A 12,816-nucleotide genomic window follows, 5' to 3' on the forward strand; every position below is an offset into this window, starting at 1 on the left:
CCTGATTGCTAGTGCCTACTTCCACATCTATTTAACCATGGACAAGCAACATAACCTTGGTCTTTTTCATCTATAAGATGAAAATAATAGCTATTCTCTGCCTTCCACAGGGATGTTTTAAGAATCAGAGATAACATGTGAATTTATTTTGTAAACTACCTAAATATGAGGAAGTAAGTACACATCAGAAAGCTTAGAAGTGTGGGGTGATCTTGGGATTCCAGAAAAGCTTTTGGCTTTTTAGAAAGCCAGGTGAAGAGGAGGGTTAGATGATAAAAAGGTGACCCACAGACCACATGTGTACTGGTATCAAAAAAGGCAAGATCAGTGTAAAAATAACTTAGGAGAGGGGAAATGCCCTAGAGGGTCTATGATTATGTGAAACTTAAAAGGAGGGGGAAAAATAGTTGGAGTGCCTGTCAGAATGTAAACCAGTGTTCTCAAGTTGTGTTCCATAGTCACCTGCACTTCATTTATCTGCCATGTGTGCTAACGGGCCTGTTCCTGGGCCGCATCAGTCTCTGTTTAAGGTCTGAGTCTGCTTTTTATACCCCAGGTGACTTATGTAAACTAAACCATGAGGACTACTAGCTTAGAGATGTAAATACATTCAGTTTTCATCCAGGAGGTACCATGGTGGTGTAGAAAGGGAAAGAACTTAGGTTACTCTAGGTTCAAATCCCAACTCTTTATTTCTAAGCTAAATGCCCCTTGGACACCCATGACTTTCTGAGGTGATTTCCTTCTGCCTCATAGGATCATTACATGGATTAAATATGTTCTGCCAGGCACCGGATGACTATTAGTCTCCTATGAGTTGCTGCTGTGGTATGGAGCTAGAAACCTGAATCTGTGTGTCCTAAATGGTTCATAAACTTGGGCAGGCCTCAGCTCATAGAGGTGGCCACTACAGTCACTTGCTGGTTCTAGCCATGAGTGTGAGTAGCCTATACCAGCTTGTGACCAGGGCCTGCTCCTTTGCTCAGCCCTCTCCCGTCCCAGAATGTTGGTGCCTCCGGTCTACATGGGCTGTAGTAGCTTTCCTTGACCCTAGTGAGCACAGCCTCTGGCCACATTAACCCTGAAAGACTACACTGATTCCTATCCTCCACTGCCTCCATTTCTGTTGTATGATGTTCTACTCTGGTGTGACTAACTGCGTCTACACATGTGACTCCAACAAGTGGCTTCCTGAAATACAAGCCTCAGGAAGAACGAACTCAGGGAGCAACCCACCAGAGGCACAATGCACTAAACTTCCACATAACTATGAAGTAAATGAGAGGACTTCCTAATCATAGCCGCATTTTCTTTTTTTTTTTTAAGACTGGGTCTTGCTCTGTCACCCCAGCTAGAGTACAGTGTTGCAATCGTAGCTCACTGCAACCTCGAATTCCTGGGCTCAAGCAATCCTCCTGCCTCAGACTCCCAAAGTGCCGGGATTATAGGTATGAGCCATTGTACCTGGACATAGCTGCATTTTCAACCGTTATCCTCATCCTCAATTGGCAACTGTTGAGCAATGGAATTTACCTGATCCAGACTGAGACTCCTAAGGCAAGGCTTCTAGTGCCACCTGTTAATAACCAGTTGTGTGGTGCTGGCTATGTTACTTCCTTACCTCTAAGCCTGCAAAGTGGGGGGTTGGACTTAGTTGATCACTAATGTAAGTCCCTTCGTATTCTAACGTGAGTTTTATAAGCCACTTCTAAACATCCAACTGAGCCTTCCATTCATTGATCTGTGTTGCTGGAAGAGTACCTTAACCACTGAACCTCTAAATGAACTAGGGAGGCCATAGAGAATGGGCTCCTCTCGAGTTTGATACCAGTGATTTCTTCAAAGCTGGGCTAGACAAAGCAGCGGTGAGAGAAGCAGCAAAAAATTTGTGTTAGTAGGATTTGTGATTGGAAAATCAGTCCAGTTCCTATTGGATTTTTTGTTACAATTTCATAGTTGATTAGACCTGTCTACTATAGTTTTTCGGTACATCTCAAGGGCAACTGGGAGCCAAGGGCACAGAGGGATAGAAAATAAGAAAAGCATCAGTGCTTTGGACAGTGCAGGCCCTCACAGGATGAGAATGAGCCTGATCACAGGAAATAAGCCAAGTTAAAAACCAGCACAGAATACTTAATGGTCAGTTACATTTTACTTTGAGTAAGAGTAGATATTCTATGGTTCATCTGAGAGCAGAGAGAAGGGCCTCAAGGTTTCCTAAAGTGGATTCTCGCATGGCTCCTGGTGGCTTCTTGCATGGCCACTACCAAGGAAGATGAACAATTTTAAAGATGGTTACTTGGAGAAAGAACTGATACACTCATCTAAAGTGATGGTCCTCAGCTTAAAAAAAAAAGTATGTGTTCCTTTTATGTTAACTCAAAATTTTAAAATAAATGACCAAAAAAAAAGCATCAAAATTTTGGTAAGTTTAGAATATGCTTCTTCCAGGTACACATAACCCACCCTAGAAAGGAACCGACAATTATCTGTAAGAAGAATGACACAAGATGCTGACTCAGGGGCACAAGTGGGGCACATAAGCAATCTGTCAGGATGACAGAACTGAAGAAGATAAGAGCACAGCAGTGCCTTTAGGGCCTAATTCAGGTTGCAACTTGGGGGAAAAAGTCTTTGGTCATCTCAGCCTTTGTGTCCACAATGTACCACGAGGCACAGCCTAGAATCTCTACCCTCTCTTGAAGTGGATGAAATTCGAGGGACAGGTGCCATAAGGAAAAGGCTGCAACCCCCACAACAGAAAATACATATTTATTATAAAATAATGTTTGTTTCATGATGAGAATAGAAAAATAGCACTATGAGCTACTAAAAAAGTTCTGGAGCTCAGTCTCCTTGAGGAATGCGGTGCGAGGCTTTTGCATCACTCTGGGAGCCCACCAACACGAGGCTCTCCGTGCTCATGCAGGACAAGTATGGCACAGCACATACAGGGGTCATGTGGCTCAAGTCCTGCTGGAAGCCCAAGGAGCCTAGATGGTCCACACAAGATGTTCTAGCCACGACGATCAAAGAGGTGAACTGGAGGTCAGCAGGGAATTGGTTCTGAGAAGGGCCAGGATGGGGATAGCCTTGCCCCTCCCTATACTGGAGTGCAGAAGAGTCTCTTGGGCTGATGGTCCTGGTTTAGAAGATGGTGCCCACTGGCCTTATGCTAGGTTGGTTGCCCAAATGTCTGTGCTGCACAACCTTTCCCAGGACAACTTGACCCACCAATTCTCACTGGTGTGACTGAAGTACCAGAAGTATGTGTGGTGTCTGCCCGATGGGCTGCTGGCTGAAATTTTTGTACTTCAAATCCTGTCCATACTGATGGCAGAAAGAAAGAAAGAAAATGTTAAAAGACCAGTGAACAAGAGCAGCTGGCCTGGACTGTTCTATATTCCAAACCTCTTGGCCCCAAAGAACAAGGAGAATATCTTCCCTAAGTGGGAAATTTTCTGCCTACCCTAAATGGAAAAGGCAGTCCCACAGACACTCCTTTCCCCCTCTAGAAAAAAGGTTTCTAGATCCCTCAGGCTTCAGAAGAACAATGAATCCCTCCCTGGGAAGGGAACCCAACCCTCTGGTGAAGGGAAATGGTCCCTCAGCAGCAGTACCTGGAGAAAGCGGCCAGGGTGAGCACCTCAAGTAGCAGCTCTGAGCCACAGAAGAAGAGCAAGATGCCGTTCATGATGGCTTCCAGGCGGAGCACGTAGGTCTGCAGCAGCAGGTAATAGGAGGCCATCATGGCAGATGGGAAGGTCAAAGCCATGCTAATACCAAGTGACATCTTTTGCTGGCAGAGGTTTCCCTTTGTACCTGTCAGACACAGCCCATGGAGTCACCTCCAAGTGGTCTGCTTTCCCTGGCCACAAGGGAAAGATGGGTGAGATGTGATGGGCTGGTGGGGCAGAGAAAAATGATCCTGAATGGGGATGTGCAGATGTGGAAGTGAGGTCCCACTGTACTAAAAATTTGAGGCTTTGGGAAAGTTACAAGACTGGAGTCATTTATTCCAGAGGTCCTGCTTCCAGCCTGGCTGCTACTCAAGGGACAAATGATATTAGGAAAAAAAATTCTAATTATAAAAATAATATATAATCATTGATAACTTTTCAACTAATATAGAAAATGATTGTAGAGACTACAGAAAGTAAAAGGCCTCCATGTCCCCACCCTCTGAATTGTTATTATTACTGAATGTTGTATATTGTTTCAGATTTTTTTATATATGTATACTCACATATTACTGTTTATTGTAAAAATAGAATCATATTCTATATACTGTTTTACAACTCATTTTTTCCCACATTTTTCCAAACATATAACTACCTTAATTCTTTTTTTTTTTTTTTGAAACAGAGTCTTACTCTGTTGCCTGGGCTAGAGTGTTGTGGCGTTAGCCTCCCTCACAGCAACCTCAAATTCCTGGGCTCAAGTGATCCTCCTGCCTCAGCCTCCTAAGTAGCCACCATGCCCAGCCCTTAATTCATTTTTATTTTTTTTTGAGACAGAGTCTCACTTTGTTGCCCAGGATAGAGTGAGTGCATTAGCCTAGCTCACAGCAACCTCAAACTCCCGGGCTCAAGCAATCCTCCTACCTCAGCCTCCTGAGTAGCTGGGACTAATGTGCCACCATGCCTGGCTAATTTTTTCTATAATTATTATTTGGCCAATTAATTTTCTTTCTATTTATTGTAGAGACAGGGTCTCGCTCTTTCTTGCTCAGACTGGTTTCGAACTCCTGACCTCAAGCAATCCATCTGCCTCGGCCTCCCAGAGTGCTAGGATTACAGGCGAGAGCCACAGGCAATGAATTAATGCCCGGCCTTAATTCATTTTTAATGGTTATGTAGACTCTATTGGATCAATACCATAATTTATTTAACCCTGTATAATACAGATGTTTAGGTTGTTTCTAGTGTTTTGATATTATAAAACTTGTGGCAATAAACATCTTCATACAGCTATCTTTGCATATCTGTGGAAGTATGTGTTTTTTCAATCCAGTTTTAGAAGTGAAATTGTTAGGGCTAAAAGTACAAATTTTACATAGTACTTATTTTTTTTTCCTGCCCTTCTTTTGCTCACCCTTTGCTGTGACAATGGGTCCGGTTGTCATCTGTGGCATATGTATCATGCTCTGTAAACCTATATCTTGCTCTTGCCCTATAATCCAAGCTTTCTCTCCTCAATAAACCTCATTTTCGTGCTTGCCTTAAAAAAAAAAATTTACATGGTAGTAACTATTATCCAAATGGTTGTACTAATTTATATTTCCACAGAAGCATATAAATAACCTGTTCCCCACACCCTCTCTAATACTGGGTATTGTAAATTATTTTATTTTTTTTTCCTGCAGTGCTCCTGTTTAGAATTGTAAATATTTTTATCTTTGCAAATCTGATAGGTGAAAAATATTACCTTGTTTCAATTTGCTTTTTACTTATTTATTTATTTAAAAGACAGGGTCTCATTCTTGTTCAGGCTGGCCTTGAACTTCTAGCCTCAAGCGATTCTCCTGTGCAGTCTCCCAAAGTGTTAGGATTACAGGTATAACATGATGCCCGGTCAGAATTTGCTTTTTACTAGTGAGTTTGGGCATCTTGTCGAGTTTATTGGTTCTCTGTAATTATCATGTGACCTGCCTATTAGTGTCCCTTACCAATTTTTAAAATTACTTTGTCTTTTCCTTAGTGATTTATGTGAGCCTTCGTAAATGTGTTGCAAGTATATTTTTCCTCAGTTTGTGCTTTAACATTGTTTTCAGGGATGAGATATTCTAACTAATAAGGAGTTTGCTCTGTATTTCAGGGGATATAAAACCCATCCTACAGAAATGTCAGAGAAGTAGAAGGGATGTTAGTGCTAATTTGTGCAGGCATCCACTGCTGGCCCTGGACATGGAGTTGCAACTGAATCTATTCTCCCAGCAAACCAGTGGGAGGAACTATGCATTCTTGTAGCAATGACACTATTGGGAAGGAATCCTTTAATATCCCAGGCTATTGCCCACCTCTAGCACTACAAAGCAACAATCAAGTAAATCTTGACCCAAAATACAAAGCAGCAACTTGAAACTTAAGATAGCAAGTAATGGGATATACCACCAGACCCAATCTCTGATAGTGAACCTAGATTATGTACTTTTCTTGTTAATCAAGTTACAGATACCAACTCATCTCATAAGGAATGGAAATGCTCTCTGGACAACACTCACCAAAAAACAGTCGAATTACTTCAATTCCAAGATAAAGGAGGAGCATCACCACATCCAGTACTAGGTTGGCCGTTGGATATGGTAGCAGGAGACCTGCCAATACAAAAGCCAGAGTTTGCAAACAACATACAACAGCAACCAGGAGAACTGCCACACTTGGGAATAAAGAGGACATCAGTCTCAGCTTTCCATGAACTAGTTAGTGAGATCAGAGCATTATTACAGCTGCAGGATACATTCACTCATAACGCAAGTACATCTGTTAGAGGCAGGCTCATTATCCTGACATTTCACTCTGAACTCTAAAAGTCTGTGGGGACTCCACTCTTCAAAATAAATGATTGGATGTACATGGGTACCCAGGACATCATCAAAGAGTTCCTGAGTGTCACCAATGGGCTTAACTTGGGGTTCAGCAAAGAGAAGTGATGGAGGAAGAGTCAGGATGGAAGCCACCTGATGAAGAGACTTCTGCCTCACAGTGAAAAAGAACTGCAGAGGGCAGAAAAGAAGGAAAAATAAGAAGGTTCTTGGAGGGAGCTGGCTCTGGGCTGAAGTGGGGAAACAATGTTGGGGCAGGGGTCGCCAAGCCCCAAGCCTTACCTTTATATAGAAATATGAAGAGCTCCAGCAGGAAATAGGTAGCATAATACCACCCGTTTAGAAAGAACAGGATTTCCAAGGGGGTTGAGGACAATCTTTTACCTGAAAAGATGAGCATACAGAAGCGGATGGGCGGGAGGGCGACTCAAACTCTGTTCCTTGTTCGGTGTCTTAACTTGGAGAAAACACGAGGTCACAGCTAGTGGGACGAGCCACTTGGTAGGGCACTTCTGATTGCTGATAATGAGGTGGGGGGGTTAAGGGGGTGGGCGCGAAGGAGGCTTCCTTCACTCCCCTTCTTTCCCAGGAATCGCCGTCAAACTCGACTCTTTCGGATTCAGGGGTGAAAGTCAAGCGGGAACTTAGAGGACATCACAGCTGAAAGGGTCCTCAAAGATCCAACCAACCCCGTCACTGTCTAGGAGGGAAAACTGGGGCACAGAAACCAGCACTGGCCCATTCGATGCCAGCCTAGAATAGGCCCAGACAAGGATTTGGGGATACTTAAGACCCGCACCTTGAGACCTTCAGGCGCCCAGGGTGGGCGGGGCTGCGAAACCCCTCTTTGGGCAAGGGAGGAGCGATGTCCCTAACATTCAAGGATGGAGGGTTGAGGTCGAGCTCTGGTACAGAACGGGGCAGGGGGTACGGAAGGGAGAAGGGCCAGCGACTCACACACCTCGGGAATCTCACCTGGCGCCGCCATCTTCAGTCCCCATGGAAACTGCGTACGCGGCACCAGCCGCTCCCGGAGCAGCGAGGCGCTGCCGGAAGCGGAGACGGAGCGGCGCGGGCTGTGGCCCTTCTGCCAGCCTGTGGCACTCTATGGTCAGCGGGCGGGGGCGATCTCGGGCGGACAACTAGTGGCTTTGGTTCGAAAGTCCTTTCTCCCAACCTAGGGGTGAACGGTGACCACCCACGAAGCCGTCGTCCGCAGGACCCCGGGGCAGGGGCAGCTCTTGGGCTTCCCCCGCCCCCGAGTTACAGGGCGGTGGGCAGAAGTGACCGGTTATGGCCGTGTGATCAGAGGATTCGCACATAGGCTCTACTCCCACAATTCTCTTTTCCTCTAAAAATGAGAAATGGTTCTTTGCAAATGCCTGGTGGGGTTTAGCACCAGGTAGAGACCAAAATGAGTCGGAAATAGAGCCACCTTTCCGACAAATAAGAACGAGGGAAGATGACCCCTAAAGTGACCCATAAAGTGCAGTGGGAGTTGAGAGGACGAAGTACAGTACTCCCAGGTAGAGGCTGAAGGGAGTTTCCAAGAGATGGCCTGTAAATTTGCAGCAGTAAAAGCCTGTTGCTGCACGGCAGGGGAATGCAAAATGAATGGGGTTTTGAAAGGCGGACTTGGCTGTTAGCCCACTGTCAGTCAGGGTAAATAAAGCAGGGAGACAGATGGGACGCTCAAACCAGGTAATTTGAGGAGAGTGACACCTTTAAGGAAAGTGCTGCACCCCTGGCTAGTTGGGATGGAATGGGGCAGAAAGGCAACTCGCTGAGCCTGGACGGAGCAGTGGGTGTGTAGAAGGCCTCCTACCGGCAGCTGGTGGACAGATACCTGCCTGACCTCCACCGCCTCCCTCTTGTCTGCTCTCTGCTCCTCCCTTTGGCAGAATTTAACTGCAAGCAGGAGAACAAGGAAATCCTTAAATTCATTTCTTTAGGGTCAGTCTAGCAAAGCGCAGAGCAAGGAGGGGAAGGTGGAAAGGGATTCGGATTCTGCAACCCCATCTCCATTGTCTACTAGACATGAGGCATTGTCTAATGCCTCAAGACAAGTTCCTGCTCTGATCTTTCGTTGATGAAGTGTTTATTTTCCTTAGGGAATTTCATAGGAGGCAAAATATTTACTACTCTTTCTTAAAATAAATGTAAAAAAAAAAAAAAGTTCCTGCTCCAAGCCTAAGATGGAAGGAAGGTGGGCCAACTGCTTGTTTTTGTAAATAAAGTTTGGGGAAAAACATTGCCATGCCCACTCATTTACATATTGTTTATTGCTGCTTTCATGCTATATGGTGAAGTTGATTGAGTAGTTGCAACAGAGACCATGTGGCCCATGGCCTTACTGAAAAACTTTGAGAAAAACTTTACTGACCCTTGTCAGAGTATGCCACAACTCCACAGATGCCAAAAGTAGACAGTGAGACTGAATTACTCACAGCACAGCAAACAGCCAGAACATTGGCATGGTAGCCTCGTTCCCCTACCCTCAAGTCCTATGAGTGACAAAATGAGCCCAGATGGTGGCACGTGCAATGGGTTATACCACAGCTGAGGAACCCAGGGCCAAGGGCTCAGCACCTTTTTTAGCAAGCATCAAATAAAGGTAGGCCCCTTCCACTGGGGAGGAAGAAATTACACGATAGTCACACCATGGTCATGTTAGACTACTTAATTACCTATGTGCTCACTGTCAGGGAACTGTCAGGCCTTTGGGTTTGGCACAGTCAGTAAAAACATGCAGGGATGCTTAGGACACATGGCCAACTCTCTGTCCCAACATCCAGTGACCTTGCTAAATAGATTATTTCTAATAGGCTTTTGTAGATTCTTTTGGCTCTTTATACACGTAATCACATCATCAGCAAATAAAGATATTTTTACTCCTTCCTTCTCAATCCCTACCCTGTAACTTCAATTTCTTTTTCTTTTTTTTTTTTTTTTTTTTTTTTTGAGACAGAGTCTCGCTTTGTTGCCCAGGCTAGAGTGAGTGCCGTGGCGTCAGCCTAGCTCACAGCAACCTCAATCTCCTGGGCTCAAGCGATCCTCCTGCCTCAGCCTCCCGAGTAGCTGGGACTACAGGCATGCGCCACCATGCCCGGCTACTTTTTTTTTAATATATATATATATATCAGTTGGCCAATTAATTTCTTTCTATTTATAGTAGAGACGGGGTCTCGCTCTTGCTCAGGCTGGTTTTGAACTCCTGACCTTGAGCAATCCGCCCGCCTCGGCCTCCCAAGAGCTAGGATTACAGGCGTGAGCCACCGCGCCCGGCCTTCAATTTCTTTTTCTTACCATATTGCACTGCCTAGGACTTTCAGTATAATGTTGAATAGAAATGGTCATAATGGATATTCTTGTATCATTCCTAAGCTCAGGAAGAAGTGTTCAGTATTTCACCGTTAATGTGTTATAGATTTTTTTTGCAGATACTTTTTATGAGATTAACAAATTCTCTTATTTTCCTAGTTTGCTGAAAAGCTTATGATATATTTTATTAAGTGCTTTCTCTGCATCTATCAAAATGACCATATGATTTTTGCCCTTTATTCTACTAATATGATGAATTATATTCATTCCTGGAAATACACCTATTTGCTTATGATACTGTACAGAAAAAGTTGACATAGCAGGCCTGAGACTGCCATCCTTAGAAAGGCCTACTTGCAAGGTTGGCCCTTGGTTGGCATCAGGGAACTTAGAATAATTTTGGAAGGACTCCCACCAATCCACAGTTGCTCACTGTACCTAAACTGTTTGTACAGTGTGGCTTATATTGAACACCCAGTTTCCTTCTGGGAGTCTGTAATTTTGGTACATGCTAGGCAGAGGGTGCCTGTGTGATCAGTTTTTTTCCCCCTACTTTTGCTTGAGACAGAGTCTTGCTCTGTCACACTGGCTAGAGTGCAGTGACATCATCATAGCTCACTGCAACCTTAAATTCTTGGGCTGAAGTGATTCTCCTGCATCAGCCTCCCGAGTAGCGGGACTACAGGCACTCACCACTATGCCCAGCTAATTTTTCTAGTTTTTGTAGAGACACAGTCTCATTCTTGCTCAGACTGGTCCGCAACTCCTGACCTCAAGTGATTCTCCCCCCTCGACCTCCCAGAGTGCTAGGATTACAGGCGTGAGCCACTGTGCCTGGCTGACAGCATTTCACATGTTATCAGAACTCGTTGCTGGAGGAATGAAGCATGTCTTATGTGAGTACATTGGGAGAGGACTCTTGGAAGTTTGCCCCTGGTTTCCTCTGAACTTCACCCCATGTCCTTTTCCCCTTGTTGACCTTGCTTTGTATTCTTTCACTGTAATGAATCACAGCTGTGTGTACAACTGTATGCTGAGTCCTGTGAGTCCTCACAGCAAATCATCAAACCTGGGTGTGGTCTTGGGGATCCTTGACACAGATACATTATCCGTTTTATATGTCACTGGATTTTATTTGCTAATTTTGTTCAGGTTTTTACATATGTTCATGAGAAAGATTGGTCTGTGATTATACTTTCTTGGAAGGATCTTGTCAAGTTGGGTATCAGCTTGGTTAAGTTGGCTTCATAAAATGAAGTAAGAAGAGTTTCTTCTTTTGCTATTTCTGGAAGAGATTGTGTAACATTTAGGTAACATTTCTTCTTTAAATACTTGGAAGAATTCACTGATGGAGAAAGCTATCTAAACCTGAAATTTTCTGTGTAGAAAAGTTTAAAATAGATAAATTCCTTTTTTTTTTCAAGTTTCACATAGGTTTTATAATCACAGACATCAGTTATCGGGGAAATTCCTTTAATATATATAAGACCCTTCAGATTTTCTGCTTCTTAAGTAATCTTTGGATAAATTTGTTTTTCACAGATTTTCTCATTTTGTATACATTTCCAAATGTGTTGGTGTGAAGTTTTTCATAACATTCCTCATATTTTTTTTTTTTTTGAGACAGAGTCTCACTTTGTTGCCCAGGCTAGAGTGAGTGCCATGGCGTCAGCCTAGCTCACAGCAACCTCAATCTCCTGGCTCAAGCAATCCTTCTGCCTCAGCCTCCCCAGTAGCTGGGACTACAGGCATGTGCCACCATGCCCGGCTAATTTTTTCTATATATATTAGTTGGCCAATTAATTTCTTTCTATTTATAGTAGAGACCCGGTCTCACTCTTGCTCAAGTTGGTTTCGGAACTCCTGAACTCAAATGATCCGCCCACTTCGGCCTCCCAGAGAGCTAGGATTACAGGCGTGAGCCACCACGCCCAGCCTCCTCATATTTTTTTAATGCCTGTAGAATCTACAGTGATATCCCTTTTCCTTCCTGATAGTTTTCTTTTTTTCCTTGAGTAGTTATGATAGGTGTTTATCACTTTCCTTAATGTTTTAAAAAACAGCTTTTGACTTTTTTCACTTTATATTTGTTTTCTGTTTTATAGATTTCTGCACCTCATCATTTCCTTCCTTCTTCTTTATGTTTCACTTGGTGTACTTTTTGAAATGGAAACTTCAATCATACCTTTTTCTAGCCTTTGTTGTTCTTCTTTTTTCTTAAAACAGAGTCTCACTCTGTTGCCCAGGCTAGATAGAGTGCCCTGGCGTCAGCCTAGCTCACAGCAACCTCAAACTCCTGGGCTCAAGTGATCCTCTTGCCTCAGCCTTCCGAGTAGCTGGGACTATAGCTGTGCACCACCATACCCAGCTAATTTTTACTATTTTTAGTAGAGACAGGGTCTTCCTCTTGGTCAGGCTGGTCTGGAACTCCTGACCTCAAGTGATCCTCCCGCCTCGCCCTCCCAGAGTGCTAGGATTATAGACATGAGCCACTGCACCCGGCCTTTTTTTTTTTTTTTTTTGAGACAGAGTCTCACTTTGTTGCCCAGGCTAGAGTGAGTGCCGTGGCATCAGCTTAGCTCACAGCAACCTCAAACTCCTGGGTTCAAGCAATCCTCCTGCCTCAGCCTCCCCAGTTGCTGGGACTACAGGCATGTACCACCATGCCCGGCTAATTTTTTCTATATATATTAGTTGGCCAATTAATTTCTTTCTATTTATAGTAGAGATGGGGTCTCACTCTTGCTCAGGCTGGTTTCAAACTCCTGACCTGGAGCAATCTGCCCGCCTCGGCCTCCCAGAGTGCTAGGATTACAGGCGTGAGCCAATGCGCCTGGCCATTCTTTTCTAACATGAGTATTTTAAGGCTGTAAATTCCCCTCTACATGATAGAGACATGTTTGAATCTTGTGCCCTTGATAAAGTAATTTATCAGTGCTATTAATAATTGC

At 44.1% G+C, this 12,816-nt stretch overlaps 1 protein-coding gene across 6 annotated transcripts; it reads right to left on the reverse strand.

The window, feature by feature from the left end:
- Nucleotides 1–2,757: 2,757 nt before the first annotated feature.
- Nucleotides 2,758–7,599, reverse strand: TMEM216 (transmembrane protein 216). 6 transcript variants are annotated; one of them, XM_012778308.3, is made up of 5 exons: nucleotides 7,520–7,599; nucleotides 6,827–6,928; nucleotides 6,224–6,316; nucleotides 3,621–3,822; nucleotides 2,758–3,330 (listed from the first exon to the last, which is right to left on the reverse strand). In XM_012778308.3, exons 1-5 carry the CDS (start codon nucleotides 7,530–7,532, stop codon nucleotides 3,315–3,317), a joined length of 426 nt encoding a protein of 141 aa, XP_012633762.1. In that variant the 5' UTR covers nucleotides 7,533–7,599; the 3' UTR covers nucleotides 2,758–3,314. The 6 variants fall into 6 exon arrangements, with proteins under 6 accessions (XP_012633762.1, XP_012633765.1, XP_075857950.1 ...); XM_012778311.2 differs by having other exon boundaries at nucleotides 7,506–7,599; XM_076001835.1 differs by lacking the exon at nucleotides 6,827–6,928 and adding an exon at nucleotides 6,929–7,063 and having other exon boundaries at nucleotides 7,520–7,587.
- Nucleotides 7,600–12,816: the final 5,217 nt, after the last annotated feature.

This window comes from Microcebus murinus, chromosome 4, assembly GCF_040939455.1.
Source record: "Microcebus murinus isolate Inina chromosome 4, M.murinus_Inina_mat1.0, whole genome shotgun sequence".
Classification (NCBI taxonomy): domain Eukaryota; kingdom Metazoa; phylum Chordata; class Mammalia; order Primates; family Cheirogaleidae; genus Microcebus; species Microcebus murinus.